The sequence below is a fragment of the Enhydra lutris genome, unplaced genomic scaffold (assembly GCF_002288905.1).
Source record: "Enhydra lutris kenyoni isolate GAN:26980312 unplaced genomic scaffold, ASM228890v2 scaffoldscaffold2, whole genome shotgun sequence".
NCBI lineage: Eukaryota > Metazoa > Chordata > Mammalia > Carnivora > Mustelidae > Enhydra > Enhydra lutris.
Genome location: NW_019154086.1, coordinates 49066602 through 49093952, shown reverse-complemented (window position 1 = coordinate 49093952; position 27351 = coordinate 49066602). Strand labels below are relative to the sequence as shown.

At 43.5% G+C, this 27351-nt stretch overlaps 1 protein-coding gene across 2 annotated transcripts; it reads right to left on the bottom strand.

The window, feature by feature from the left end:
• LOC111150160 (beta-1,4-galactosyltransferase 4) lies at positions 1-23527 on the bottom strand. 2 transcript variants are annotated; one of them, XM_022507559.1, is made up of 5 exons: positions 23498-23527; positions 12214-12620; positions 8946-9178; positions 5928-6115; positions 1-131 (listed from the first exon to the last, which is right to left on the bottom strand). In XM_022507559.1, the coding sequence occupies exons 2-5, from the start codon at positions 12470-12472 to the stop codon at positions 5-7; spliced, it is 807 nt and encodes a 268-aa protein (XP_022363267.1). In that variant the 5' UTR covers positions 12473-12620; positions 23498-23527; the 3' UTR covers positions 1-4. The 2 variants fall into 2 exon arrangements, with proteins under 2 accessions (XP_022363267.1, XP_022363275.1); XM_022507567.1 differs by lacking the exon at positions 23498-23527 and having other exon boundaries at positions 12214-12686.
• Between the last annotated feature and the right edge of the window lie 3824 nt (positions 23528-27351).

Sequence of the window (27351 nt, the reverse complement as noted above, 5' to 3'; positions counted from 1 at the left end):
TTGTTCACCTGAGTCTGAGGTCATCGTCTTCGCCTCCCCATCCCCAGTAGTTGTTAGAGAATCCATTCACCTTGAAAAATTGCTCTCTGCTGAGTGCAGTGACACCCCCAAAATATCCACTGTAACGTAACCTGGAGCAGAAGAGAGGAGAAATAACGGTAACATTAGCACAAGGCCTTTTTGTTCTCCACACACTCTTCAGAAGTCTCTCGTGTCAGGGATAGCATCCTAGGAACATGCTGAAGACCACACATTTTCATCCATCCACTCCTTCTTGACCTCCACCTCCCAGCGTTCCTGGCCTTCCTGCCAGCCCTTCTTTCCTCTGCCTAAATAAATGCTCCTGTCTGCTCACTAAGCAAAGTGCTCCCCTCCTGTGACTGTGAATGTTTGTGTGCAGAGGTCTACAGAGGTAGCTGTAAACACGCACAACATCATCAGAGCTGAATGACAGATTTCACCTCATGCGCCAAACCAGTAAGGAGTGATGGTGGCCAAGGGCACTGGGTCAGGAAGGATCCTGAGGCTGCCTCCAGGTTCGGCATGAATGAATGCCCTAATGAATATACTGGTTTTTCACTTTTACTTTTTTTGGCTGGGTGGGGTAGAGAGGAGACAGCTCCTACACACACTTTGTGTGCAAACTCCACTTCTGTGCATGCGAAGTTCCATCTCCGAGTCCTGGAGAAGCCAATGCACCTCAGCCATCTTGAGGTTTCTGGCTTGGGCTACAAGACAGAGGATACAGTTTTTCAACAGAAATAGAATGTATGAAACAGTAAGAGGAAGATAGTAGATTATGTCTTGGGTAAGCTGAATTTGAATTTGAGATACCCCTGGTGCTTTTGCTAGTGGGCAAAAGGATATAGGATCCAAGTCCAAAAGAGAAGAGTGGCTACAGATATGGCTTTGGAACTAAGATGTCCAGAGGTGGTGGGTGAAGCTATAGGAGCAGGAGAAATTGCCTAAAGACTACACAGTAGGTAAGAGGAGGAGAGTGCAAAGGGTAGAGTTGTGCAGAGACCAGTAAGAAAAAGGGGACGGGGAAGAGACCAGGAATAACAGGGCAGAGAGCATCTCCCAGTCATATGGGTTTCTGATGGATGACTGGTGGACAAATGAGCAAACCTGAGCAAAAAGGCAACATGTGAATATAACACTGTAACAATCCAGAAATGAAAATGTAGGTACTTTAGTAACGTGGATGTTACTGAATAAAAAGATACAAACATATGGAGAATTTCTAATTTGAATTAACTTCAGTTCAAAGTGTGCCAGGACCAATTAAATATTTCTGTTTTCCCAGATAAGAAAAACCAAAAGGAAAGATCAATAAGCACATAGACAGACACTTGCCATGGAACAGGTGTGAGTCTCAAAGTCTAATCTGTCGTTCGGCTGTTGGCTTCTGTGTTCTGAGTATAAATGGGGAGGGTCTGCTTAACCCACAATGGAAATAGATTTACTTGTAACCCCTCAACCTAAAATCCTAGAAAATGGTATCACAACAACTTAAGCAACAGGAATATAGTGCTCAGAAGGCAGCTGTAACTGGCCAAGACATAAGCTGCTGTGACTTGTTGCCATGGCTGCCGGCCTCTGACTGGGAAGGTGTTTTTTGTTTTGTTTTGTTTTGTTGAAGATTTTATTTATTTATTTGAGGAGGTGGGGAGAGAGAGAGAGAGAGATAGCAAGAAAAGAGCGTGAGCAGGAAGGAGAGGGAGATGCAGGCTCCCCACTGAGCAGGGAGCCCAATGCGGGGGATCATGACCTGAGCTGAAGGCCCACGTTTAGCAGACTGAGCCACCCGGGCGCCCCTGGGAAGGCATCCTCAAGGCCCTGCAGACCAGCAGCTTCATCGGGACACCAAGGAATAGCACTGCCCAGACGCAGTCTGCCAGGCACCCACGATGGGTCACCAGGAGCAAACAGCCATTACTGACCTGACTGTGGTTGACTAAGTAACCACCAGCCACTGTGTGCAAGACGGTGAGCTAGACCCAGGAACAGCGGGGCCCTGCCCTGAAAGAGCTTCCAGTCTAACACAAGACACGAGGGTCATCAGGGTCCTGAGGAAGGTGATGCCATGCAGCGGCGGTAGGTGGACCTGCGAGGGTTCAACAGGCAGGAACATGGGGAAACTCTACGGCCAGAACGCCACAAGGACGAGTGAAGAGAGGGACAAACTCGGGCTGTCTGGGAGCACCCGGAGAGCCACGTAGCCGCAGTGGGAGGCAAACAAGGACACCAGCCTGAAAGAAGGGTGAGGAACTCTCAGTTTCTCAGCTGCTTCCTAAATGGCAAATATCTACGTGTTTGTGTCGATCCCTGCTTTTGTTTTTTCTTATCGGGAAAAGCATAACCACTTAACTGGCCCAGAAGTTTTATTTATTTTTAAAGGGCTGTAAGGCCCAAAGGTGGGGAAAATATAGCCCTAAAATAACAGCAGCGTCCTTGCACAAAGCAGTCAGGTACCAAAGCAATTCTTTGCAGTCAAATGTGCGGCAGGCTGGTCCAAGGCCTCGTCACTGATCCACAGTCAGTGAGATAAACCAGAGTTACGTCTGGCCTCATCAGAGTATCAGAGTATGAGACAGTGGGGGCAGGTAAGTTCTTTCCTCTGTGTGTGGGTGAAGTGAAAACTTTTCTTGCACTTCTCATCACACTCATGGGGCGGCCGTTGCAAATATTAAATCACGTGTTTCAAGCTCTGTGACCCAGTGGAACATAGTGGCCAAGAGAGTAGACGTTTAGCTGCCTGTGACCCCACCTGCCCTCTGGCCTGCAACCAGAGGGATTTTGCCCAAAATAGCAAAGGTAAGGAGTAGGGGAGGGGGGTAAGGGCAACTCCTCCGTTAATTGGGCCACACAGGATGAGGCGGTTTACATGATACATACGATAAAGTAGAAAAATAGAAATGACAACCAGGACCGGAGGAGAATTTAAAACAGAATCTAAGATTAAAATAGGAAATATATTAGAACTCTGATCTACAAATAAGATTTTTTTCAGCTTCTAAAAGAAGGCCATGGCTTTGGTTCAGAGCTTCCTACATCCAGATCAAAAGAGACACACTCAATCTCCTGATTCATATTAAGAAAACCCTGCCAGTTACTCAAAGAACAGAAAGGCTTTCTGATATCTAGTTACAAAGGAAATGTCTGGCCAGTGACGGTAGCAAATCAAATACCAAGATTCACGCAGGGGCTGTTTTTAGAGTGAGCAACATCTGATGAAACTGCTGACTGTGACAACTGAAGTTTTACTCAAAATTAACTTCCAGCAGGAGACCCAAGAACTCAGTTTCTTGTGGTCCAGCTGCATTTAAAAAAAAAAATCTAGAATCCCAATAAAAATCCTTTAAACAATCCTGTGTATCTGCACTCCAAAAATAAACAACATCAAAAACAATGCTGTGTGGTTGTAATTTCTCGACACAAATGTGTAGAAAGAACTGGGCCACAGGAAGTTATCTATGGAAGATCCAAAGTACAGGTGTTCTGTGTTATATATGGTGATGATCTTACTAAATTTATGTAGACTGCTGACGTGCTTCTGAATAATAGGCTGCTTTCTTTCATGCACAAGTGGCTCAAGGAGACCAGGAAGCAAAATCTCCAGGTAAGGATCATGATAAAATTCCTCTAGGGAAAAACTCCTGCAATTCTCTTACAAGCATGGCATCTCCTCTCTCAGCTTCTCCCCTCTGCTTTGCTGCACCTGATACACTAAGGGCCAGCTGCACTGAGCTCCTCCACTCATTCTTCAGCTGTATCCATGTATCAGAAAGCCCTCAGTCCCCTCCATTAGAAATTCAAATTCCTGGGCGCCTGGGTGGCTCAGTGGGTTAGGCTGCTGCCTTCAGCTCAGGTCGTGGTCTCAGGGTCCTGGGATCGAGTCCCGCATCGGGCTCTCTGCAAAGCAGGGAGCCTGCTTCCCTCTCTCTCTCTCTCTGCCTGCCTACTTGTGATCTCTCTCTGTCAAATAAATAAATAAAAATCTTTAAAAAAAAAAAAAAAAAAGGAAATTCAAATTCCTTAGCTGCCTGAACCAGACCTGCCTAATCCAGCCCCTCCCTGCCCCCATCTTTGCCCCTCCTCCCTCCACCATCCCAGACATTCATGTTTGAGCACTAATAAACTACCTGCATTTCCCCCAAAACCATGCCATGCGCTCTCTTTTCCAAGTCTTAGAACTCCGCTAGGAAGCTCCCATTGTCGCACACAATGAAGTGGCCACATTCCATGGGGAAGAGCTTTAAACCCTTCCGTAGGTGTTTCTTTAAAGACCTTGTGTGCTCACCCACTGTAGCTTGTTCTAGGTATTTGTTTCTATCCCACAGTTCACACAGGGACTCGGTGTGAAATCAGCACCTAAGGCAAAAATTACTTGCGATGTTACACTTAGAAATCTTTTTTTTATTGTTTTTATTTGTTTGTCGGAGAGAGAGGGAGAGACCAAGAGAGTGAGCACAAGCAGGGAGAACAGCAGACAGAGCAGAAGCAGGCATCCTGCTGGGCAAGGAGCCCAATGTGGGACTCGATCCCAAGACCCTGGGATCGTGCCCTGAGCCAAAGGCAGACGCTAAACCGACTGAGCCACCCAGGTGTCCCTACACTTAGAAATCTCTTAGAGTCCAAAGTGACGTACACAGTTTGAGCAGCATGGAAACTCAGATTAAGTGCGTTATCAAGGGATTTCGTGATTTCCATCTCCCGCTCCCTTCCCGGAGTAGACAATGGTGCAATCTCCTGGGTTATAATTGCATGACTCTCTCCCTGCCTCCTCCTCTCTCCCCATCATGACCAACTGTTTATAGCTGGATTGGCAGAAGTGCAAAACTGATGCATCTCCATGGCAGCTGGTGTCCCCCACACCAGCGCACCACAGCGAGCTCTCCAAGGGCAGGCACCAGCCTTATTCAAACTGGTCTCATGGCCCCCAGCACAGTAAGCACCACAGACATGAGCACACTTGCAATGGCAGGGCCTGGGGCAAGCAGACAGGGAAGCATGCACACACATAAGCAAACATACAGTTTCATTTATGGAGAATCTTTTTGGTCATCATTTCTTCTTGGTTGTGCTTGAATAAGAACTGGTATGAAGTAAGATGAAAAATAGCTAAGCCTCTGCTGGAAGACAGTGGGCAGAAGTAAAGACAGGAATGATGGGACCTGCAGTGTCTGGGTGGCTCAGTTGGTTAAGCGTCTGCCTTCAGCTCAGGTCATGATCCCAGAATCCTGGGATCGAATCCCACATGGGGCTGCTTGCTCATCGGGGAGCCTGCTTCTCTCTCTCTCTCTTGCCTGCTGCTCCCCCTGCTTGTGCTATCTGTCAAATAAATAAATAAATCTTGCCCAAAAAAAAAAAAAAAGAAAAACGTGACCTAAGCAATTCTCACAATGGCTTTGAGAGTCAGAAACTTGTCCTGGGAGTCCTGGCCCTTGAACAGACTAGTCTGTGGCCATGCCCCTCCCCGTTCTCCCTCAGAACCCTGGGAAGATGCCACAGTCTGAAAAAGAAACGTCACAGTCTCACAACAGAGGCCTAAAAGTCGACGTAAGGGGCACACTCTTGTCGCCTCCTGGGAAGGGAAGTCAGGGATAGCCACGCAAGTAACTTGAGTTCTACGCAGCGTGGACTTCCTGGCAGAGGTTCCACGATGGGGGTGCTGTGGGTGAGGCTGGCTGTCACTTGCAATGCTTGGATAGCTCTCCCTCTCCTGTTCTTTCCCTGCTGTCTTGCATCCCCTGCCAAGACCCCTGTGATTCCTGTTCTGAACTTAAGTGATGGGTCGTGGATCATTTTTCCTATTCCTCGTTATCCTGCAACAGTCCGGACACGATGTCCCACACAGCCCTGATGACAACAGAGCGAGCTTCTTGGCCCTAGTAAGCCATGCGCAGCGCCGCCTTCCTGCTTACCTGTACCCTGTGCTGTTCCTGCCGACCACCAGATGCTTGGGCTGCTCCTCACATTTATAGAGGTTCAAGTCGTTCTCGGGCACCAGGTCCACATCGTGGAATATAAAGCAGTCCCAATTTTCATCCTTGAGAGCTTCTAGATAGCCCACATTCAAGAGTTTGGCTCGATTAAACTTTTTACTTCCAGCCTACAGATGCAGAAATTAAAACTTGGAAAGTGGAAGAGATTAAGGTTTCACACTGTGCCCCTCTCCAGCTCTGACGCAGGAGCTGGAATTATTTTTCCCAAGTAAAGATCTGATGGAGTAACAATAAAGACCATTTGTTTCTTTTTTTTTTTGTCTGTTTTGCATTTTTTCATATATGCTTATATCCCCAAAGTGACAAACATGCCTTAAAGTGGAGAATTGTTGTTGAATGGGTACGTAGTTTCAGTTTTGCAATGTGAGAAATGTTTAGAGAGTGGTTACATGATAATGTGAATATACTTCACACAACTAAACTATATATTTAAAAACAGTTAAGATGCACTTTTGGTGACTGTGAACCGGAGCGAGATCCTGACAGGGCTGAAGACATCGGATCTCACCGTTCTCCCAGCCCACTGACCTTGCCCTGATGCCCCTCACTAAAATCACCTGATCAGGGGGAAAAAAAATGTTAAGATACTAAATTTTATGTATATTTCATAATTTTAAAAAAGGTCATGGTTTTAAACTACAAATAAAAATAACTCAAAATTTTTTTTAAAAACATACATTTATTTATTCCACATAAAAATATAAACCTTTTTTATATACAAGTCATGCCAATTAGTATCACTGTTTTATTAACTTCCAGCTGATCCCAATTCTACCGTATGTAACAAATTTACACTAAGCTTCCAAGAGAAGTTGCTTAACAGAAAAGACCAAGAAATCTCGACCTGTAAACAGAGGTTATCGCTAGTATTTCTAAGCTACTTAGAAGTTTCTTGGAATCACTGTAAGAGAAGCCTGTTTTAATCCTTAATTGCAGAAGTTTATCTTCAGGGCACCTGGGTGGCTCAGTCAGTTGTGTCAGTCCCTTGATTTTGGCCTGGGTCATGTCAAGATCCTGGGATCAAGCCCCACGTGGAGCCCTGCCGTGAGCCTGCTTGACCCTCTCCCTTTACTTCCCACCCTCCAGCTTGCTCTCCCTCTCCCTCTCTTTCTCAAATAAATAAAACCTTTAAAAAAAAAAAAAAAAAAAAGAAGGCAATCCTCATAGTGACCTCATAGAAGGGATTCATCACTGGGTAAGAAGAGAATACAATTCAAACAGCAATATGAACAAAGCTATAGCATGAAGAAGATTTTACAGGCTTAATTTTCTCATGGCTGTGTGGATCATAACCTTAAGAATAAATTCCACTTTAATAAACGGTTTATCATAAAGAAAATCCAGGCATTTCTCAAAAGCGACTAAAGTATTTTCCTGAAAAGAGTATCACCAAGCAGACATATTTTTCTAGTCACAAATATACTGTACATTGGGGGTTGCTATCCTGAGTAAGACCTGAGAATGAACAACAGTGTTAAAAAGAAAAATAGGGACGCCTGGGTGGCTCAGTTGGTTGGACGACTGCCTTCAGCTCAGGTCATGATCCTGGAGTCCCGGGATCGAGTCTCGCATCGGGCTCCCGGCTACGCGGGGAGTCTGCTTCTCTCTCTGACCTTCTCCTCGCTCCTGCTCTCTCTCACTGTCTCTCTCTCAAATAAATAAATAAAATCTTAAAAAAAAAAAAAAAAAGAAAAAGAAAAAGAAAAATAATTATGGGGAAGCCTGGGTGGCTCAGTCAGTTAAATGTCCAATTATTGGCTTCAGCTCAGGTCATGATCTCAGGGTCCTGAGACTGAGTCTGACTTCAGGCTCCGTGTTCAGCAAGGGGCTGCTGGACATTCTCTCTCTCCTCCTCCCCCTCTCTACCTACCTCCCATGTGTGAGCTCGCTCTCCTCTCTAAAAAAAAAAAAAAAAAAAAAAAAAAAAACAAAAAAAAAAAACCAAATAAATAAATAAAATCTTTTTTAAAAATTATAATCCACTAATAGTAAAATTTTGTTTCAAATTCTAAAAAATGGTCATATTACATATGCACATTGATTTCAAGAGCCCCCATTTACTTTAAAGTATATATTGCAAAATTATATCCTCTGACTTGTCAAAGGTCTCCTAAAACAAATACATCCAGTTATGAAACATTAAATACGTAGTGAATGATTTTGCTTACACTTTTGGCATTTGTGAGGTTTTGAAGGGAATTATTTGAATGGTGTGGGACAATTTGGGAAAGCTAGAAATGGGTATTTAAGTTGATGCCTTTTATTTCAATAAACATTAATACCAAATACAGGCATCTTCATCGGCCTCTCTACTTAGAGCTAAATTCTTCAAAAGCACCCTAGCTTATCACTTACTGTGCTCCTAACTGAATCATGCTTCTGGAAGCCAAATAAGGGAGTCAAGAAAGTCAAAACTAAACGTATCTGTTTTATATAATAAAAGTTATAGGCAGAAAGATGGAGACAGTTATAGAACCCCGTGGCTATTAACACAGTAACCTGTCAGATCCTCTGCCTAGATTCCCACTGATTAGCCATGATCAATAATGAAAAACAAGTCCAATATCTCATCGTGTAGTATATAGCAAAGGCAGGAGGAAATATAAGGCAAATCTCCAGGGAAAATCTTTGGGTGGTCATTGGCCAACATGGAAGGGCTCATACACAAAAAACAAAATGAGACAAAACAAAACTAAACAAAACAGACTTCCTCCAGAGGTTCATTTAAGAAGCAGTAAAATTTCCCAGCATTTAGTCTGATTATTCCACACTCAGAGACAAGAATTTCCCTTACTCCTTTCATGGATAAGTGAGGTAGGAGACCTGTTATTTGATGAGTTTGTTGCTCCTTTTACCCAAGAGACACAAATGGCCAAGTCCCTCAGTCTCACCCCAGAGAGAGGAGGATGGGGGGGGAGGGCAGACCAGACCACTCACCTGGTGGATGACGTAGATGCCATAGTCCAGCTGCTGTCTCTGCAGGAAGGGGTGAAGGTGTTCGAGCAGGTACATCAGGTGTTTCTCTCTGTTCCGGTGAGGAATGAGGATGGCGACCCGCTGTAAGGCCTTACATTCCTCAGGGTGATGCCGGCCTCTGTGCACTTGGGGATTTTTTGCCGCCACTTCCTCCAGAGTGAGGTCTGGTTTGAAAACGAGCTTGTTTGGGCCCTCTGTAGTAGAAACAGAACACAGGAAATGACCGTGGCTATCTCATCAAGGGCTGACAGGGGTAACATGAGCACTTACATAATGCACTTAGAACACTATTTGACCACACCGTGAGGACCAGAGGAGTGCTGGCTTTTATTATTATTACTTTAAAGGCTCATTCGGTCATGAACTATAACCAGAGTCATGTGACCCAGGTTCCCAGCTGCAAAAGGAAGTAAATGACACATAAGAGCATTTTCTTGTGGCTGGGTAACTGACTCTGGGTCTGCAACCCAACTGTGAGGGGGAGATGGCATTCTGTCCCCGTGGCTCTGGTAAAGAGCAGAGGTCAGGGCTAGACTAAGTAATTTCAAATTGCTCAAATCCTTGTTTCCTTCTCAAAATTCCAAAGGGGGGTAAAGTCCCTTACAAATCAGGAGCACTCCATGGATCAAGCTCATGGGCAAGGCCATTCTCCCACTCTGTCCCTGAGCTCCAGGAAGCTATCCTTGCTCACTTAAGGTAAAACCATGAAAGGAAACAGCAACCAGCCTCACGCCTCACCCAACAGCAGCATGTAGGCACAACACCCTAACTCTCCCCTGGGCCATGGTAGCAGATGCCCCCCAACACCACATTTGCCCAGTGAGTCTCGACACAACCTGAGTGGATGAAAGCCAAGGCCATGCATGGTAACCAACCTCGTGCAAGCCTTTATAGATTAGGCCAAAGCCATGGGCCCTCATCCTCAATCTGAATTAACAGCGAATACTGACTGGTAAGAGAGGAGGCAGAACTCTGGTCAGAGAACTCAGCCGTGCGTTTTTGAAACTCCATACACACCGCTCAGGCTGTAACATCTGCAGATGCTAGCATGTTGTGCACTCCTCTCTGGAGCAAGGCAGTCACCGGCCCTCCCAATGTGTGAGCCCCCATGCCTTGCTCCGTGGGACCACCCCTGCCTGGCCATGGCTGCTTGGACGAGGTGCCAGGGTCTGTGAAGCAGTTCAAAGGCTCAGCCCAGCAGCACCAAGGGCAAATAACTGCTTCCAGCCACCTAGAGAGACTAACTGGCCCGCAAGGAAGAGCCTTTCCTGAAGGTGTGAGGCACAGAGCTGGCAGGCAGTGATGCCTGAAAAGCCACCAGTAGGAAAATGAGTTGCATGGGGAAGCCTGGATGGCTCAGTCAGTTAAGCCTCTGCCTTCGGCTCAGGTCATGATCCCAGGGTCTTGGGAATGAGTCCCGGGGCTCCTTGCTCGGCAGGGAGACTGCTTCTCTCTCTGCCTCTGCTCCTCCCCCTGCTTGTGTATGCTCACTCGTTCTCTCTCTCTCTCGCGCTCTCTCTCTCGGACAAATAAATAAATAAATAAAACCTTAAAAAAAAAAAAGAAAGAAAGAAAGAAAATGAGTTGCGTGAAAGGCAAGCTACCAGAGCTGTTGGGAGGGGATGGTGTTGAGAAGGGTTCCTATAAACAAACCCACCATCTGAGTGAACCTAAGCCTCCATTCTTGGCTCCTGAAAGAGCCTGCTGCAACAGGTCTGATACCAACTTAGTCCCCTTGCTCACTTTCCTCCTGTCTTAACTTTGTAGGTGCCCTAACCTCCTACAGGGCCTGCTTCTGCTCCCTCTATCAGTCTCCCTGCCCTGCGCATAGCATCTTCTCAAATTCTGTCCCTTCTCGGTCCATCTTAATTCATCACTACTTTTGTCACCCTCTCAATCCAGGTACTTCCTCCGTACTGGGTCACTGCCCGTCTCTTTTTAGGAATACTTTTATTGTTTAAATATGTTGTGAGAATTTTGAACAAGAGAGATAACACAGTCAGATCTGCCTTTTAACAACCCATTCTCCCATCTGAACTTGTATCACTTGCAAGCAAAATAATTTCCCTCACAACACGATCAGGACCCCATGACCAGAAATAATATTTGGCTTTTCCAAGACTGAGTTAAAGGGAAGCAGTATGACAACAGGAACATGGTACAAGACTGTGATTCAATTAGGAAAGAAGGTCTGCAGGTGTTTCTGCAGCTAAGAGCAAGAAGCCACCCCACGGAGGGCTGCTTTAGTGTATGGACTTCTCTGAGAGAGAAGTCATCTAATTTGGATTTTTGATGATCAAAGAGAAATCCACCAGGCAGTCATAGATTGAGAAAAGGCATTTTGGAAAGAGGAAACAATTTAAGGCTTGGAGGAGTATCTAGAGAACTACAAGCACTTTGACAGTCTGGAGAATCAGAGGCCACGTAGAATCTCTGTGGGTTATTTCTAATATCTCTGTGGAGTTTTCCCTCTCTAATTAACATGTTCAATAAAACCAACTTGCTGTTAATTTAAATAGAAAGGCAAGACACCAAGGGGAATCAGAACGTTATTAAAGAAAGAAATAAACACTAAAGACAACCATGAAAAACTCACTCCGTCTTTCCCTTGACTCTATACTTCTGGCCAAGGGAATGTTCAGATGTGACAGGAGTGGATTTCTCCACCTGTGCTCTGTGGATGCCAGGAGAAGGACAGACCCAGGCTAGCTCACTGGTCCCAGGAGGAGAATGTGAGACCCATGGAGCAGAGCCACCAGCCTAGATCAACGGACCCCCAGTTCATCTGGCAGACTTGTAAACTAAATACAGTCCACTGACATGTGGGTCTAAGGCTCCAGTGGCTTGGTAGTAAAACTGGGCATATTCATATAATGGAAGATGGCGTGCACACAGCACTATGGATACACTTCACACACACAACACTGAACAACAAGCCAGACACAGGAGAGACCACAGTGCATGTTTCTGATGATGTAAAGTTTAAAAAACAGGAAAATGCCTGGTGTTGGAATCTTGAAGTAAGGGTCATGACTGAAGGAAGCATGAGAATTTCCAGGGTTCTAGAGGATTCCATTTCTTAATTTACACACCTATCATACACGTAGGTTCATTTTGTGAAACTTCACCAAGCTGCATGCTGCTGATTTTTGTGTTTTTCTGTATAAATGTTACTTTAACTGAAAAGTCTACACAGCGCTTGTAAAAAAGAAAACACGAAAAGCCTTACTGAGGTGCGGAGACACAGAAGGGCAGTCATCCAAGTCTGCTTTTTTCACGGAGTCTTCCTTAGTCAGAGTTTCTTCCTTCCCCCAAACCAGGACCTTGTTGAAATTAGCCATTAAGTCCTTTGCTTTAGGAATGTCTTGAATAGCCCCCACAAAGTAGTTACTGGTGGCCCACCCAACCACTGTCAGGCACAGGAGAAAAAGCAACAGTAACCGGAACCGGACTTTGTAGGAGAGGTGGAAAGTCAGCAGGTAGCCCATGTCTGTTATACTGTGAGCAGTATGTATCTCTCTCTGCTTCACTGCAGGCGGGAAGCTTCAAGCTCCACTTTCCCAAGCCTACGGCAAACTTGGCAACAACCAGGGACAGGACGCCCGCTTTTGCTCAGTAGTTCTGTTCCAGCAGCCTCTGAAAGGCAATCACAAAGACATGTTGTTTCACATGGAAATCCTATCCTCAATGATACACACCAGCAGAGACTGAAAACCTAAACCCAGTGGGTCTTGACTAACAATAATGGGAACGCTCCAACGGGGGCTCGGAGGTCAGAAAATCAGAGATTTCAGAGCTAGAGGGTTCCAACCGTCTATATACCCCAGGAATTCTCTCCAGGTTACCACCCAGGGTGTCTGTCTCCCAAGAAGAAAGGCGTTTCCAGATGTTACACAAGAGGCGAAGGTAAAGAAGAGACCGTGAATGCCTCCTCAGCTCTGAGGGGGGCACAGCCCAAAATACTGCCCCCCCTTCAATTTTTTCCTTAATGGCCCCTTCCTAGCACAACTTTAAGATAAGGTTGACAGGGATGTCTGGATGGCTCAGTCAGTTAAGCCTCTGCCTTTGGCCCAGGTCATGATCCCAAGGTCCTGGGATCGAGCCCTGAATCGGGCTACACTCTCAGCAGGGAACCAGATTCTCCCTCTCCCTCCACCATTTCCCTTGCTTGTGCGCTCTCTCTCTCTCTCTCTCTCTGACAAATAAATAAAATCTTAAAAAAAGAAAAAAGAAGACAAGGTTAATAACATGTAAAATCTTTTATTTTGACCCAAAGAGAAAATAAGGAAAAAGACAAAAGCTCTTCTCTGTGACAGCTAGAAAAACTTGTTCCTCAACAATAGGCAATAAAAACCAAGGCTGTTTCAGCTATAAATGTTACATTCACAACGAGGCACTGGCAAAGGGCACATCCCAACAGGTTGTGGGGGAGGGCAAGAAACATAAGAGGATGTTGACACAGGGGCTCGGTAATCCGTATGACTAACAGGCAGACTACAGTACAGCGTTTATGATAAGGGGTTTGAATTTAGACAGAAACGACAGCTCCACCACATATCAACCATGACACCTCAAGCCTGTCACTTAACTGAGCCTTAGTCTCCTCACCTGTAAAATGGGGATAAAAACAGTACCTCCCTGGAGAGGTTATGGTGAGACTGAATGACCTCATGTATTAACACGTAGTGTCAGCCCCCCTCTGATGCATAGTGAGTGCCAAGTGGTCACAACATCACTGCTATTGTTGGCATATTACGTCCATTAAGTGATTCTAGACCAAGGCTGGCCAACAGGTGGACACACTGGGTGGCTGCCACAAACATCATGCTATTGAACTATTCTCACTGTCAGCTGATGAATTGCCATTCTGATATCATACTGTGCAAGCGTGTGGTGAGATAGTATGAATTCACCTCTGAGAGGTGGCTATGCGCTTAATTATTGACAAAAATCCAGTTTCAGAGGCCACAAAGCAGAGGGCCCACCCTGGACCACAGTGAAGGCATGAAGGTGATGAAGGCTACTTGGCAAGCCCACCCACACCCGCCACGGGGACAGCCAGCAATTCCCCCCACATCCTCCCTCCATTGCCAAAATGACCTCTCTTCTCAAATTCTAAGCATGTTATCACAAGGGTGCAGAAAATGCTAAAGAAAGCCAGGGCAGCGACCGTCTTCATAGCCAAACATATCTTTAGTTGAATGGATAGAAGGGAGACCAAAATATTTTCTGTGCCAAGTAATGACATGAAAACAGGTATGATTAAATCTTAAATAATAAAAAGGAAAACAGAAATGCTGTATGTGTATATGACTACCACTAAAATTACAGAAATAAAATACATAGAAATATAGCCCAAAGCTAACAATAATTGCATTAGGAGTATGGGATTAGCCAACAGTATTTTTCTCTCTTTTATTTTTGGAAGTTTTGTGTGATGTACTTCAGTCTTTTCATAATAAAAACAGTTTTTAAACTGGTTTTTGGTTGAGTTTTAAGATTTTATTTATTTGAGAGGGAGAGGATGAGAGAGGGAGAGAACACACAGAGCAGAAGCTGGGGCGGTGGTAGCAGAGGAAAAAGCAAACTCCCCCATTGAACAGGGAGACCGACGTGGGGCTGGATCCCAGGACCCCGGGATCACAACCTGAGCCCAAGGCAGATGCTTTACCCACTGAACCACCCAGGTGCCAGTGTTTGCTTTTTCAAATTAGACATAAGGATGTGGTAATTCACTGTGAAAAACAAAAACAAAACAAGCTTTGCACCTCTCAAGATAGTCCCCTACTTACTGAATGGTAGTATTCCAAAAATTTAGCTCTAGGTTAGTTCAAAGGATACCTAGAAAGCATTTCTCTCCAGATTCAATGTTATAAAGGGAGGTCAGGTCCCTGGGTCAAGCCACATAAGAGAAGATTTGACTCAGGAAGCAATTAAACAGTATGGCCCATGTTTAGGGTCTTGCGAAAGTATCACAAGAAATTGATGCTGAAGGCAGTAATAACGGCTAGTAAGAAGGGTGATTTATTTGTGCATTTACTCTATGGCATGCACTGGGGTTAAATCGCTTGTATTAATTTACCTAATTCTCATTCTCAACCTTGCGAGGTAAGAATCATTAATCTCTTCATTTTATAGAGGAGAAAAACGAAGATTTAGAGAGATTAAGGAACTTACCTTCGACCACACAACTAGTAAGTGGTGGAGCTGGGGTCTGAGTCTGCAAGGCCGGGCCCAAAGCTTTCTGCGATTACCTTCATACGGGCATTCCAATCTCTCTCCTCACCTAGGTCCTGGGTGCACCCAACGCTAACCCTTGAAATATGCAGAGTTCCCTCTGGCTTCCTTTGGTCTCTCCTGTATCCCCCTGTCCCTTTCCTTGGGACCATGTTCATGAGCTTCCTGCATCTGTTCTCTTCCCTCCAGGAAGTCTGCAGGTTCCTGGAGCCAATCAAACTCTTGGGCACTTAACTGCAGGGGGCTTAACTGCTGGAATCAGCAATAGTGTTTTTCTTCTTTATTTAAATTCCAGTTAGTTAACACACAGTGTAATATTAGTTTCAGGTATACAATACAGTGATTCAACACTTCCATCTCATTCTTGGAAAATTTAGACTGAGCACATTGTTCTTCTAAGAGCTGCTTAGAGAGGAACAGTCCCCTGGCTGAAGAGACTTCCAACCACAGAGGTTATACAGTGTTAGAAGCAGAAAGGACCAAAACGCACACAAGTCCAGCACCCTGTCCTGTTAACAGCAGGAGGAAGAATGGCTTAGAGAGATTTAACCTCCACCAAACCAGGAGCAAGCTGGGAAAAATTGTAGACGAATATTGCTAAACTGCAGCCCATGGAATTTAGCCAAAGAAAAGAAATGTTTTATAAAAGCAAGGGGTCATTCTTAAGGATTACTTATTAGAGCTTCACTGGTAACGTGGCTTCTTGAGTGGATCTAGTTAAAAATAATCACTTCCCCCTTTTTCTAAGTCTTAGTGCCATTCTCAAAAATGACTGTCTTAGGGAGCCAGCATGAAGGAAGCTCACGTGTGAGGTCTCCTTGGTTCCTGGGAGTAAAAATGTGAGGTGTGAAGGGTCTGTAACATCCATCCAGCAGTCTTTCAAAAGAGAGCTCCCACCCAGCCTGCTTATGGGCCAAGTGACTGAAGGCAATCCCTCTCACCATGTTTATCAAGCTGTCAAACATAAATACACACACACACACCTTAAAACGTTGCCATAAGAGGGGCACCCGAGTGGCTCAGTCAGCTAAGCATCTGCCTTTGGCTCAAGTCATGATCCCAGGGTCCTGGGATCAAGCCCCACATTGGGCTCACTCAGTGGGGAACCTGCTTCTCCCTCCCTCTGCCTGCCACTCCCCCTGCTTGTGTGCTCTCTGTCGAATAAATAAATAAAATCTTTAAAAAAAATGTTGCTGTAGGGGGCGCCTGGGTGGCTCAGTGGGTTAAGCCGCTGCCTTCGGCTCAGGTCATGATCTCAGGGTCCTGGGATTGAGTCCCGCATCGGGCTCTCTGCTTGGTGGGGAGCCTGCTTCCCCCTCTCTTTCTGCCTGTCTCTCTGCCTACGTGTGATCTCTCTCTCTCTGTCAAATAAGTAAATAAAATCTCTTTAAAAAAAAAAATGTTGCTGTAAAAATTTAATGAGAGAATACACCCAAACACACCTGGTACATTCCCAGGAACATAGTAATCATTCAGCTGTTTACCAATGTGATTCATGCTCAAACTTTACCAGACTGCTAACCATGATAATGTTATCTTGGGAATTACATGTTGACACACAGCTAATTTTTATTTTCCATTTCTCTGTTATTTCCTATTTCTCTTTTAATGGGTTTCTATCACCTTTACAATTGAAAAAATAATGATTTTCAAAAGAAAGTTCTTTTGAAGGCTGGTAACTCTTGGCTAATGTTTGGGAAAATGTCACTAGATGAGACTTATTTATAGTAACATATAAGTAATTGAGAGACCCTGAACCTCCCCTTGGAAAGAGTTTTCTTTTTCAATGAAAAAAGCGATAGGAAAATTCTGACCGTAGACAATAAATTCAGGTAATGTGAAAGAAGTTATTTTATGGCAAGAAGTATTTCCTAGAAGTTGGCCCTATAGTTCAAAATGATGTTTTCACATGTTTTCTTTTTCCTACTCCCAATGCAACCAGTCTTTTCTGAGCATCTGCTATTAATAGGCATAGTACTAGGCACCGAGGGGATAAAAAAGGGAGTTAAGGTAGCGTCCTTACACATAGTTTATTTCAATCCTTTCTTAGACTTTGATGACTGTTTGTTTTAAAATATGCCAGCCCCATCCCCTGAAAATGGAGGAATAGATGAAATTAGATTGGCAAAATACTGAGATGTATTGAAACTAGCTGATAGGTACCCAAGGGTTCATTTTCCTTTTCTCTCTACTTTTGTGTATGCTTGAAATTTCCCATAATAATGAAACAAAAATATCTAGCAAAGAAGATAAGCCATTAGCAAAAGATAAATCAGCATGAGCACTAAGTATCATTTTTGGAGAATCTCCACACATACACATTTTTGTGTCATGGGGGCGGGAGGGAGGATACCAGGTGTCACTTCATAAAAATTTACTACTACACATTTATGCACCAGGAAGAAAGGGCGTGGTCTTCATTTAGCAGCTAAGAGTGCCAACTCAGCCTTCCAAACCCATGTGGTTTCCAAACCCATCTGCAAGCACAAGGCATCTCAGAGTGGGCACGATGCATCCCCAGGCAAGTGATCCTACTCCCTTGGGCCTCTGGAGCATCAGAGGGGAAAGACTGATATTTTGCTACTCCTCTTACTCCTACGGAGTTCCTGAGAGCTGTGTTTGCACACACATTGTCCTACCTTCTTTGGGCCTCTGGTATTCATCTCCTCTACCTGGCTTCTGAGTGATCACTGCCCAGATCTCAATGGTTCCCTGGGTGGGGGTAAGGGGAGGATGTAAGGATGACAGCCACTTACAAATCATTTAAACTAAAAGACTAAGCTCTGAATGGCCAAAACTGGAAGCATTTGAGCAAGAAAATAATGATGGCATTGTATTTTAACCCACAGAAAAAAATGAATATCCTTGAGTCCATACTGATACAAATGATCAAATAAATAAAAGGGAGGAAAAGGGCAGTTCTTCCAGGAACCTCTCAATTAATAAGGAAGCAGGAGATGGAAAAATAATCACCACTAGGCAAACACTACTCTAAGAATTGTTGCAAACAAGATCCGTCAATGGGTATTAAAATGAGTAGGTGAAAATCTGAGGATAAACAGGATAAACAGAATTTGTATAGTCTCAAAGTACGTCGCCCAAGATAATTACTAGTTGCCCAGGGAAAGACATTAACTTCACAGTGGAGAAACACAGATTTCACCCTCACTATTACCAGTGATATGACCTATCAAACTCACCAATCAATGATCTTTTAAATTCCCCAAAATAACTAATCAGCACTCTTCAAAATGGTTAAAATAATGAAAGACAAGGAAAAACTGAGGAACTGTCTCAGATGGAAGAGACTAAGGAGAAATAACTAAATACAATGTAGGATTCTGGAGAGAATATCAGAAAAACAACAATTATTAGCAGGTAAGTTAATGAAGTTCAAATAAAATCTGGAGTTCAGTTAATAGTATTGATAATTGAACCATGGTTATGTAATGGTCTAATATTAAGGGAAGTTGAGGGTTTCTCTGTACCATGTTTGCAACTTTTTTTTTTTTAAAGATTTTATTTATTTGACAGAGAGAGATCACAAGTAGGCAGAGAGGCAGGCAGAGAGAGAGGAAGGGAAGCAGGCTTCCTGCTGAGCAGAGAGCCCGATGCGCGGGGCTCGATCCCAGTACCCTGGGATCATGACCTGAGCCGAAGGCAGAGGCTTAACCCACTGAGCCACCCAGGTGCCCCCCATGTTTGCAACTTTTCTCTAAGTCTAAACTTAATTAAAAGTTAAAATTTTAAAAGTAGACTGACTATAACCCAAGTCAACATAGGACAGTAAAATTAACTTCATTCTCAAAGAGAATCACTGTTTTTTTGTATTCCTAGACCTCAAACTAACCTGACACATAGCAGGTGCTGAATTTGGTAAATAACCAATGACTATCTAGAGTATACTAGTTGAAATACATAAGGTCTCACCATCACTCCAGGCAACTTCTAAAAACTATGAGACTGGGTGGTGCGGGGGGGGGGGGGTGAAAGAAAAAAAAAACATTAAGAAAGAAGAAAAAACTGGGGAGCCTGGATGGCTCAGTCAGTTAGGTGGCTGCCTTCGGCTCAGGTCATGATCCCAGGGTCCTGGGATCCAGCCCCACATGTTAGGCTCCTTGCTCAGCAAGAAGCCTGCTTCTCCCTCTCCCTCTGCGTGCCTCTCCCCCTGCTTGTGTGTTCTCTCTTTCTGTTAAATAAATAAATAAAATCTTTTAAAAAAAATTTTAAAAAGAGGGAAAAAATTAAATGGTCTAAAATTCTATTATGGGAACATTTAAAAACTGAAAACTCACCCCCACTCTAGCTCCCTTGTATTTACTAACACCATCACTTTTCTAAGGGTAAAGAGCTTCCTCTCTAATAAATGGTACTTTCTCTTGGTCATGCCCACCACTTTCTGCTGAATATTCAAAAGCAATGCTTCTCTCTCCTGATTCTGAAAGGAATTGCTGCTTCGACTGTCCCTCCCATTCTGAAGCCACGGGGCACACTGGAGCAGAGCCCCCAACCGCAGGCAAGAGTTGCCTGATGACCCTGCATCACCCATTTTAGAGCAGCAAGAGTTGCCCCCAAAAGGTCAGGAAACACGGAGTAAATGTAAATTTGTAGCAAAAGACTAAAGTTGTCTTCTATAGCATATGTTACACAGCATAACAGAATCCAAAAGAATTTCTGATGGGGAAGTTTAATGGAGATTCATGGTACACTTGGGAGTCAAGTTCAGGTACCACAGAGTGCCTGTGGGGGGGGTCAGAGTTCCCTTTCTGCAGTCATTAGGGGCACACCAATGAGAAGGCTTGACAAGGCCTAAGGAAATGGGAAAAACAAGGCTCTGAAGTCACAAAGAGCTGAGTTCAAATTTTGTTACCAGATGCATGAATGGCTTGGGCAAGTGAACAAAATTTCTGAGTCTGTTTTGCCATTTATTTAATTTTTTAAAAAGATTTTATTTATTTACTTGACAGAGAAAGAGAGAGCACAAGCAGGGAAAGCAGAAGGCAGAGGGAGAAGGAGAAGCTCCCACTGAGCAGGGAGCCTGACAGGGAGCTCGATCCCAGGAGCTCGACCCATGACCCATCACCCATGATGAAGGCAGCCTCTTAATCGACTGAGCCATCCAAGGGCCCCTGGCGTTTATTTAAAAAGCATGTTTAACATGTGGTTCCAACTATGCCCCCAGCAAATACAGTGGGAAATCTGTTAAAATTGCAGGCTCCTGGGCCCTACTCCAGAGCTAATGGGTCAGAACACCTAGGCGTGGGACTCAGAAAAATGAATTTTTAACAAGCTCCCCAGGTGATTCTTCTACCCATTAAAATTTGAGAACCACTGAAATGAGAGAATGGGCCTAGAATGTAAGAGATCCTTCAGAAATGTTCATTTTCCTTCTAGTGAAGACAAGCAGTAAGAAGATCTGTGAGGGGCGCCTGGCTGGCTCAGCCAGTAGAGCATGTGACTCTTAATCTCAGGGTTGTGAGTTCCAGACCCACACCGCTGTACAGATTACTTAAAAATGAGACTGTTAAAATGTATTTGAATAGCTTTTGATTCCATCATTTAGTAACTTATTCTAAGGAAACAATCAGAAAGGCAGACCCCAATATTCAAGCCAACATTATAAAAATAACCCAAAACTGAAAAGAATCAGAATGTTAACAATATGGAGCTGATTTAATTAATTACAGTACCTCCATATGCCGGAATATATGCTTTTATTAAAAAAGTGTTTAAAAAAACTTAACCACATGGGGGACACCTGGGTGGCTCAGCTGGTTGAGCATCTGCCTTCTGCTCAGGGCATGATCTCAGGGTCCTGGTATTGAGCCCCAAATAGGGCTCCCTGCTCAGCGGTGAGTCTGCTTCTCTCTCTCCCTGGACCCACACCATTTGTGCACACACCCTTTCCCTCTCTCACTCTTTCTCTCAAATAAATAAATAAAATCTTTAAAAACAACAAAAAAACTTAACTACATGGGAAAGTGCTCATGATAACAAAGCGGAAAAAAAAACAACAAAAACAATATAAAAACATACATATACAGTTCCAATTATTCTATGTATGATGTATATGTCTTTTATATATAAAATGCCAAAAGGAGTGACTGGTGGTTGTTTGTCAATGATAAGATTAGGGAAATTGTGTTTTTTCCCCTGTCTGTTGGTTTTTTCTGATAAAATGACTATATAGAGTCCCTTCAAAATACATTAAAATGTAGAGATAACACAATAGACAGAATTATAACTTTCAGTTATGTAAGTTTGGCAATTCATTCATATAACTTTTAAGAAGATCTGTTCTGAAGAGGCCCCAACATGCCCAAATCTAAACACACACACACACACACACACACACACACACAAACACAAAACCACAAAAAAACAAAAACAAAAACAAAAACAAAACCCCACCTCAGAGGCTGTCAATAATTTTCAATGCCAGAGAATACTGCAGTCTCAGCTTGAAATTCCTTTTCCTAGGTTCTACTGCCAGACATTTTTATTTCAAGGGTTTGAGGTGATATTAGGGAATCTCATTTTCAACAGGAACCTCGGTATGTTTGAGAAACTACTGTCCCTTGATGGCTTAAAAAAGAATAAAACCACCACTGACTTGCTTTTGATGTTCCCACTCTGAATAAAAGATCTTCGAAGAGGGGCGCCTGGGTGGCTCAGTGGGTTAAAACCTCTGCCTTCGGCTCGGGTCATGATACCAGGGTCCTGGGATCGAGCCCGGCATCGGGCTCTCTGCTCAGCGGGGAGCCTGCTTCTCCCTCTCTCTCTGCCTGCCTCTCTGCCTACTTGTGATCTCTGTCTGTCAAATAAATAAATAAAATCTTAAAAAAAAAAAAAAAGATCTTCAAAGAGATGGTTAGCTCTCAAATTATTTGTATGCATCTCTGGAAAAAGCACCCATTATTATCAGCTCAGTTTAAAGTAGATACTAAATATTTACTCTATCAAGGGGTATATAAAATACAGTAACAGACCTCGTTTTATTTCCCCCCCCCCAAGATTACATGGTCAAACAATTCAGTACTTCTAACAGATGTTTCTAGTCTGATCAAGGCACACAGACAGGAACCTGAAAATTTTTGCAATTTCATGGGGTTTAAAGGCTAATCTTGCTCTAGAAGATAAAATTCCAAAAAGATAAACTATGGTCCAATGGAGCATTATCTGCTCCCCTAGAGACACATTCCAGCACTCCTGCCCAGCCCTCCCGCCTAGGATAGCACTCCACCCCTCTTTTTAAGCCCTATATCTCAGCCTGGGCCCTAAATAATATACATTCCTATCCAAGATTCCTTGACTTTCTTGCATCTCCAACATGTTATCTTCCTGTCTTAAAAAACTTAGAAATTAAAAAATTAAAACACACACACACTCCCTCCCCTCTCGTCAATCCTCAAATTACTATTTTCTTGCTCCTCCTCTTCATCACCAAAGGGCTGCAGAACCCTCCCTGCGCCCTGAGCGCCTCCAGGTCCTCAACCCTCCCCCACTCTTGATCACTTTGCAACCCAACGCACGCCCACTTTGTTAATTGCTCTCCCAAAGCAAGCAATCCAAAGGCCTTTTCTCAGCCCCAGTCTTCCTGGACTTTTCCATTCTTTTCAAACTAGAGTTAGCCCTTATCTAACGGAAGACCGATCTACAGACACCGACCGAAAGACGGGGGATGGACTGAGAGCCCGACTCCGGGCAGGTGTCCCTTAAGTACTTTAAAATCCAGGTGACTCTGACAACTCGCGGGCCACAGCAGGCCCCAGGCTGGGATCAGCTGATCGGTTTCCTAGGAGAAACCCTGGGAGAAAGGGCTCCGAGGAAGAAGGGGCTTTTCCACGTAGATGCGCCCGCGGCAAAAGAGGTGCTGGAGGACGACCCCAGATTCGTGAGGCGACCCCTGAATGTCTCCCCACTTGGCAGCAGCTCGCCTGACCACCCCCCGCCCCCCCCCGACCCCCCTCCGCCCGGCCGACAGCAGAGGGAGCGCCGCGGTGGCACGGGGCACCTGAGCCTCCGCAGGCCCCCAGTCCGGCCCCACCGCTGGGGCAGAGGCCAGACGGCCCCACCGAGACGGGCCGCGCCGGCTCCCCGCGCGCCCAGCCCGGTGCGCCCCACGGCGATGCCCACGCCGCGCCCGCCACCGCACCCCCCCTCCCCTCACCACCCCACCCCACCCCACCCCACCCCACCCCACCCCACAAACACACACACTCCGCCCCGGACTGCGCGTCCCAGGTGGCCGCGGAGGCCAGGACCCGCTTACTCACCGCAGACGCTGCCGCCGTGAGCGCCTCCGGGATAAAGGGGAGGACGCGAGAGGGGCCATGGGGGCCGCCCCCACCGCCCAGGAGGAGGTTCCCGAGTGCGGGCTCCGCCCCCTGCCCGCCCCGAGAGTCGCGTCGGCAGCGGCCTGGGGGCGGGTCTACCGGTGTCTCTGCAAACGTGGCGCTCCGCCAGCCAGACGGACCCCACCCGGGCGACGGAAGAACTGGGAGGGAGAAAGAGGGGTGGACTTTGGGCGCTCTTAAAGCCTTGTTGCTAATAATACTGTTCATCCCCGTAAATGCTCACAGAGTATCGGTTAGTTCAAAGAGATGGTTAGTTCTGGTTTTACAAACGAGGAAACTGAGGCTTCAGAGATTAGTAAACTTAACTTACATCACCCTGAGAGCTTTCAGTTTTCTCAACTACATAATGCACCAAATTACGTGCCTTTCCCATTTCGCAGGACGATTAAGAATACTAACTGAATAAATTGTGAGGAATCCTAACTTCTTCAAAGATACCATAACATAAAGTCAAGACAGAATCATATTTATAACTAAAGATTGAAGTGAAAAATCATGGTTTTTTTTTCTGCTTAGGCAGGCAAGATAGCAGGCCAGATTCTCCAGGGCACCCTACTACACCCGGGAAAGTAAGAGATTCTCCCAAGAATTACCCCATCCCAGAAGGAACAAACCATGGGAAGAACCAGAACTGAGTCATTGAATTTTAAGCAGGAGAACTGGGCCTTTAAAGAGTTACCAAGTCTCCTGTGCTCTAAGCAGAAGCAATAGAAATTCACTCTGAAGAAACCGCTTGATTCAGTCTCATAAGATTCACACAAATGCAAGTTAACAGCAATAACAAAATTGCCACAAGTAGGAGGTCACACTTAAGTGACAGAAGAACTGATATACCACAGATTAAGAGATTCTCTAACACAGAATACAGGACTTTTTTTTTTTTTTTTTTTTGGAAAAATTTAAAGGAAAAGAAAATAAAAGGACATTCCTGGAGATTACTTACCAATTAAGATGGAAATAGAGTACCAGTACTTTGGAGAAGTCTGGCACGTACCACCTTAATCAAGCACTCAAAGTTAAGTTCACCAGTAGTACAAATTGGCATCACACATGAGGTGGTATTCTAAGGACATGACATCACCTTTATTGTATTCCTGCCAAAAATACAGAATTGGAATTTAATCATGAGGAATGAGATAAGCCCAAATTAAGGGGCATTCTATGAAAAAACTGGTCTGCACACCTCAAAACTTTCAATGTAAAAAAGACAAGAAAAATTTTAAAAACTGTTTTTAGAATAAAGGAGACTAAAGAGATTTGATATCTGAATTTCTGGATTGAAAAAAATTTGCTGCAAAGTATATTACTGAGGCAATAGGAAGTGAATATATACAGTGTGATAGGATTAAAAGTAGCCTGGAATTCTTTGACATTCCTCTGGGTGAGAAATGGGTACATATTTCCCCTCCATGTAAATCTGGGTTAGCTTATGACTACTTTGACAAATGGAATAGAGTGGAAGTAAGGGAGTGCCAATTCTGAACCCAGCATACGTACGTATGTACATACATTTATTTATTTATTTATTTATTTATTTATTTATTTATTTATTTATTTCTGAACCCAACCTTTAAAAGGCAATTTCTGGGAGTCCCTAGGTGGCTCAGTCAGTTAAGCATCTGCCTCTTAATTTTGACTCAGGTCATGATCTCAAGGTCATGAGATTGAGCCCTACATTAGGCTCCATGCTCAGGGTAGAGTTTGCTTGAGATTCTATCCCTCTCCCTTTGCCCCTCTCCCTGCTCTCTTTCTCTCAAAATAAATATACAAATAAATAAAATCTTTAAAATAAAAGGCAATTTCTGCTTCTTCCTCTATGCTCTTTCTTCAATTTGATCATTGTATTATAGTTATATAGGAAAGTGACCTTATTCTCAAGAATTATTTAATGATTATCATGATGTCTGCAATTTCTTTCAAATGGTTCAGTTAAAGTCTGTGTGTGAGAGAGCGAGGGAGAGAAAACATGAATAAATGTGGCAAAATGTTAACAACTGATGAATCTAGATGAAGTGTATACAGGTGTTCCTTGAATAATTTTTACAACTTTTCTAAACCTTGACATTTTACTCTCAAAAAAGTGAAAATAAAAGAGAAAAGATTAAATCTCAAAGAGGAAAAAAGCAATGACCTGACTTCCCCTTCCAACCAAGAAGAACAAATAAGGACATGATGTACCATCCCAACTAAAGTATCTAAAACAAAACAAAACAAAACAATAAACAAAATATCTACAACAACAGTTTTTGAGATATTCTATAACTTAAGTATCTACTAGAACAAAGCAAAAGATTTGTAGAGCTATAAAAATAATCAATACTGAACGAGGTAAAATTCACAATGTCTAGCATCCAAACAAAGATTATCAACTATGCAAAGATCAAGAAAATACAATCAGTAGGAGGAAGAATAATTAGTGAAAAGCAACCCACAAAAGAACATTAAGACAATTATTATACTGCATTCCATACATTCAAAAAGTTAGAGACACAGAAAATATAAAGGAAGACTCAAATTAAATTTGTAGAAATGAAAAATAAAATACATGACAACATCATATAGGCCAGAAAGGGATAAATAAAAGTATATATTGTAAATTTCTTATATTATGTGTGAAATAGCATAAGATCACTTTAAGATACATTATGATAGATAAGTATATATGCTATAAACCCTTAAGCAACCACTAACATAACAAAATAAAGAATTATAATTAATAAAGCAACAGAAGAGATAAAATCAAGTCAAGAAGAAACTTGATTAGTCCAAAAGAAAGTAGGAAACCAGGAAAGTGAAAACAAATAACAGGCAGGACAAATAGAAAACAAACAGCAAATCTAACTACTTTAATCTCAAATTAAATGTAAATGGTGTAAGCAGCACAGTGGGGATGAATAAAAAAGCAAGCCCAAACCATATCCTGCCTATAAAAAGTGCACTTTAAATATAAAAACAATATATTGGGGCACCTGGGTGGCTCAGGTGGTTAAGCGACAGCCTCTACCTGGGGTCATGATCCCAGAGTTCTGGGATAGAGTCCCACATTGGGCTCCGCCTACTCTGTGGGGGATCCCACTTCTCCCTCTGCTTCTGCTTGTGCTCTCTCTCTTTCTGTCTAATAAATGAATAAAAATGAAGAAAATCTTTAAAAAAAGATAATATAGTAAATAAGTTAAAAGTGAAAGGATGAAAAGAGTGAAACTATGCTAATAGGAGCAAAGGAAAAATGAGATTAACTACTTTAAAATCAAACAAAATAAATTTCAGACCAAAGAATATTAACCAGGGATCAAGAAGGTCATTTTATAAAGGGGACAATTCATCAAGAGGAAAGAAGTGTCTTAAACATTTATGAACCTAATACTAGTGCTTTAAAATAAATGAAGTTAAAACTGATAAAACTGTACAAAGAAATAGATGAATCCAGAATTATAGTCAGAAATTTTAACACTCCTCTCTCAATAATTGCTAGATCATGTATGCAGAAAATCAGTATGGATATAGAAAATTTAAATAATACTATTAATTATTGACCTGACTGACATTCATAGAGCACCCAACAATAGCAGAATACACATTCTTCTCAAGTGCACAGAGAACTCTTTTGGGCCATAGACTCAATAAAATTCAATAGGATTCAAGTCATAAAACCGATGTTCTGACCACAGAAAAATTAAATTAGAAATCAATAATGAAAAGATCCTTGGAAAGTCCCCAACTATTTGGAAGCTAACAACACTCTTCTATAGTAACTGGCAGATTAGGGGCTCCCA

What these genes read in the sequence shown, in the direction of transcription:
- LOC111150160 (XM_022507559.1), bottom strand. Translation starts at nt 12,472, where the DNA reads ATGGGCTACCTGCTGACTTTCCACCTCTCCTACAAAGTCCGGTTCCGG. An exon ending in TTCTGTGTCTCCGCACCTCA is followed by an intron (nt 9,179 to 12,213) that starts GTAAGGCTTTTC and finishes TTTCTACTACAG; the next exon opens with AGGGCCCAAACAAGCTCGTT. An exon ending in GCATCTACGTCATCCACCAG is followed by an intron (nt 6,116 to 8,945) that starts GTGAGTGGTCTG and finishes CTGCATCTGTAG; the next exon opens with GCTGGAAGTAAAAAGTTTAA.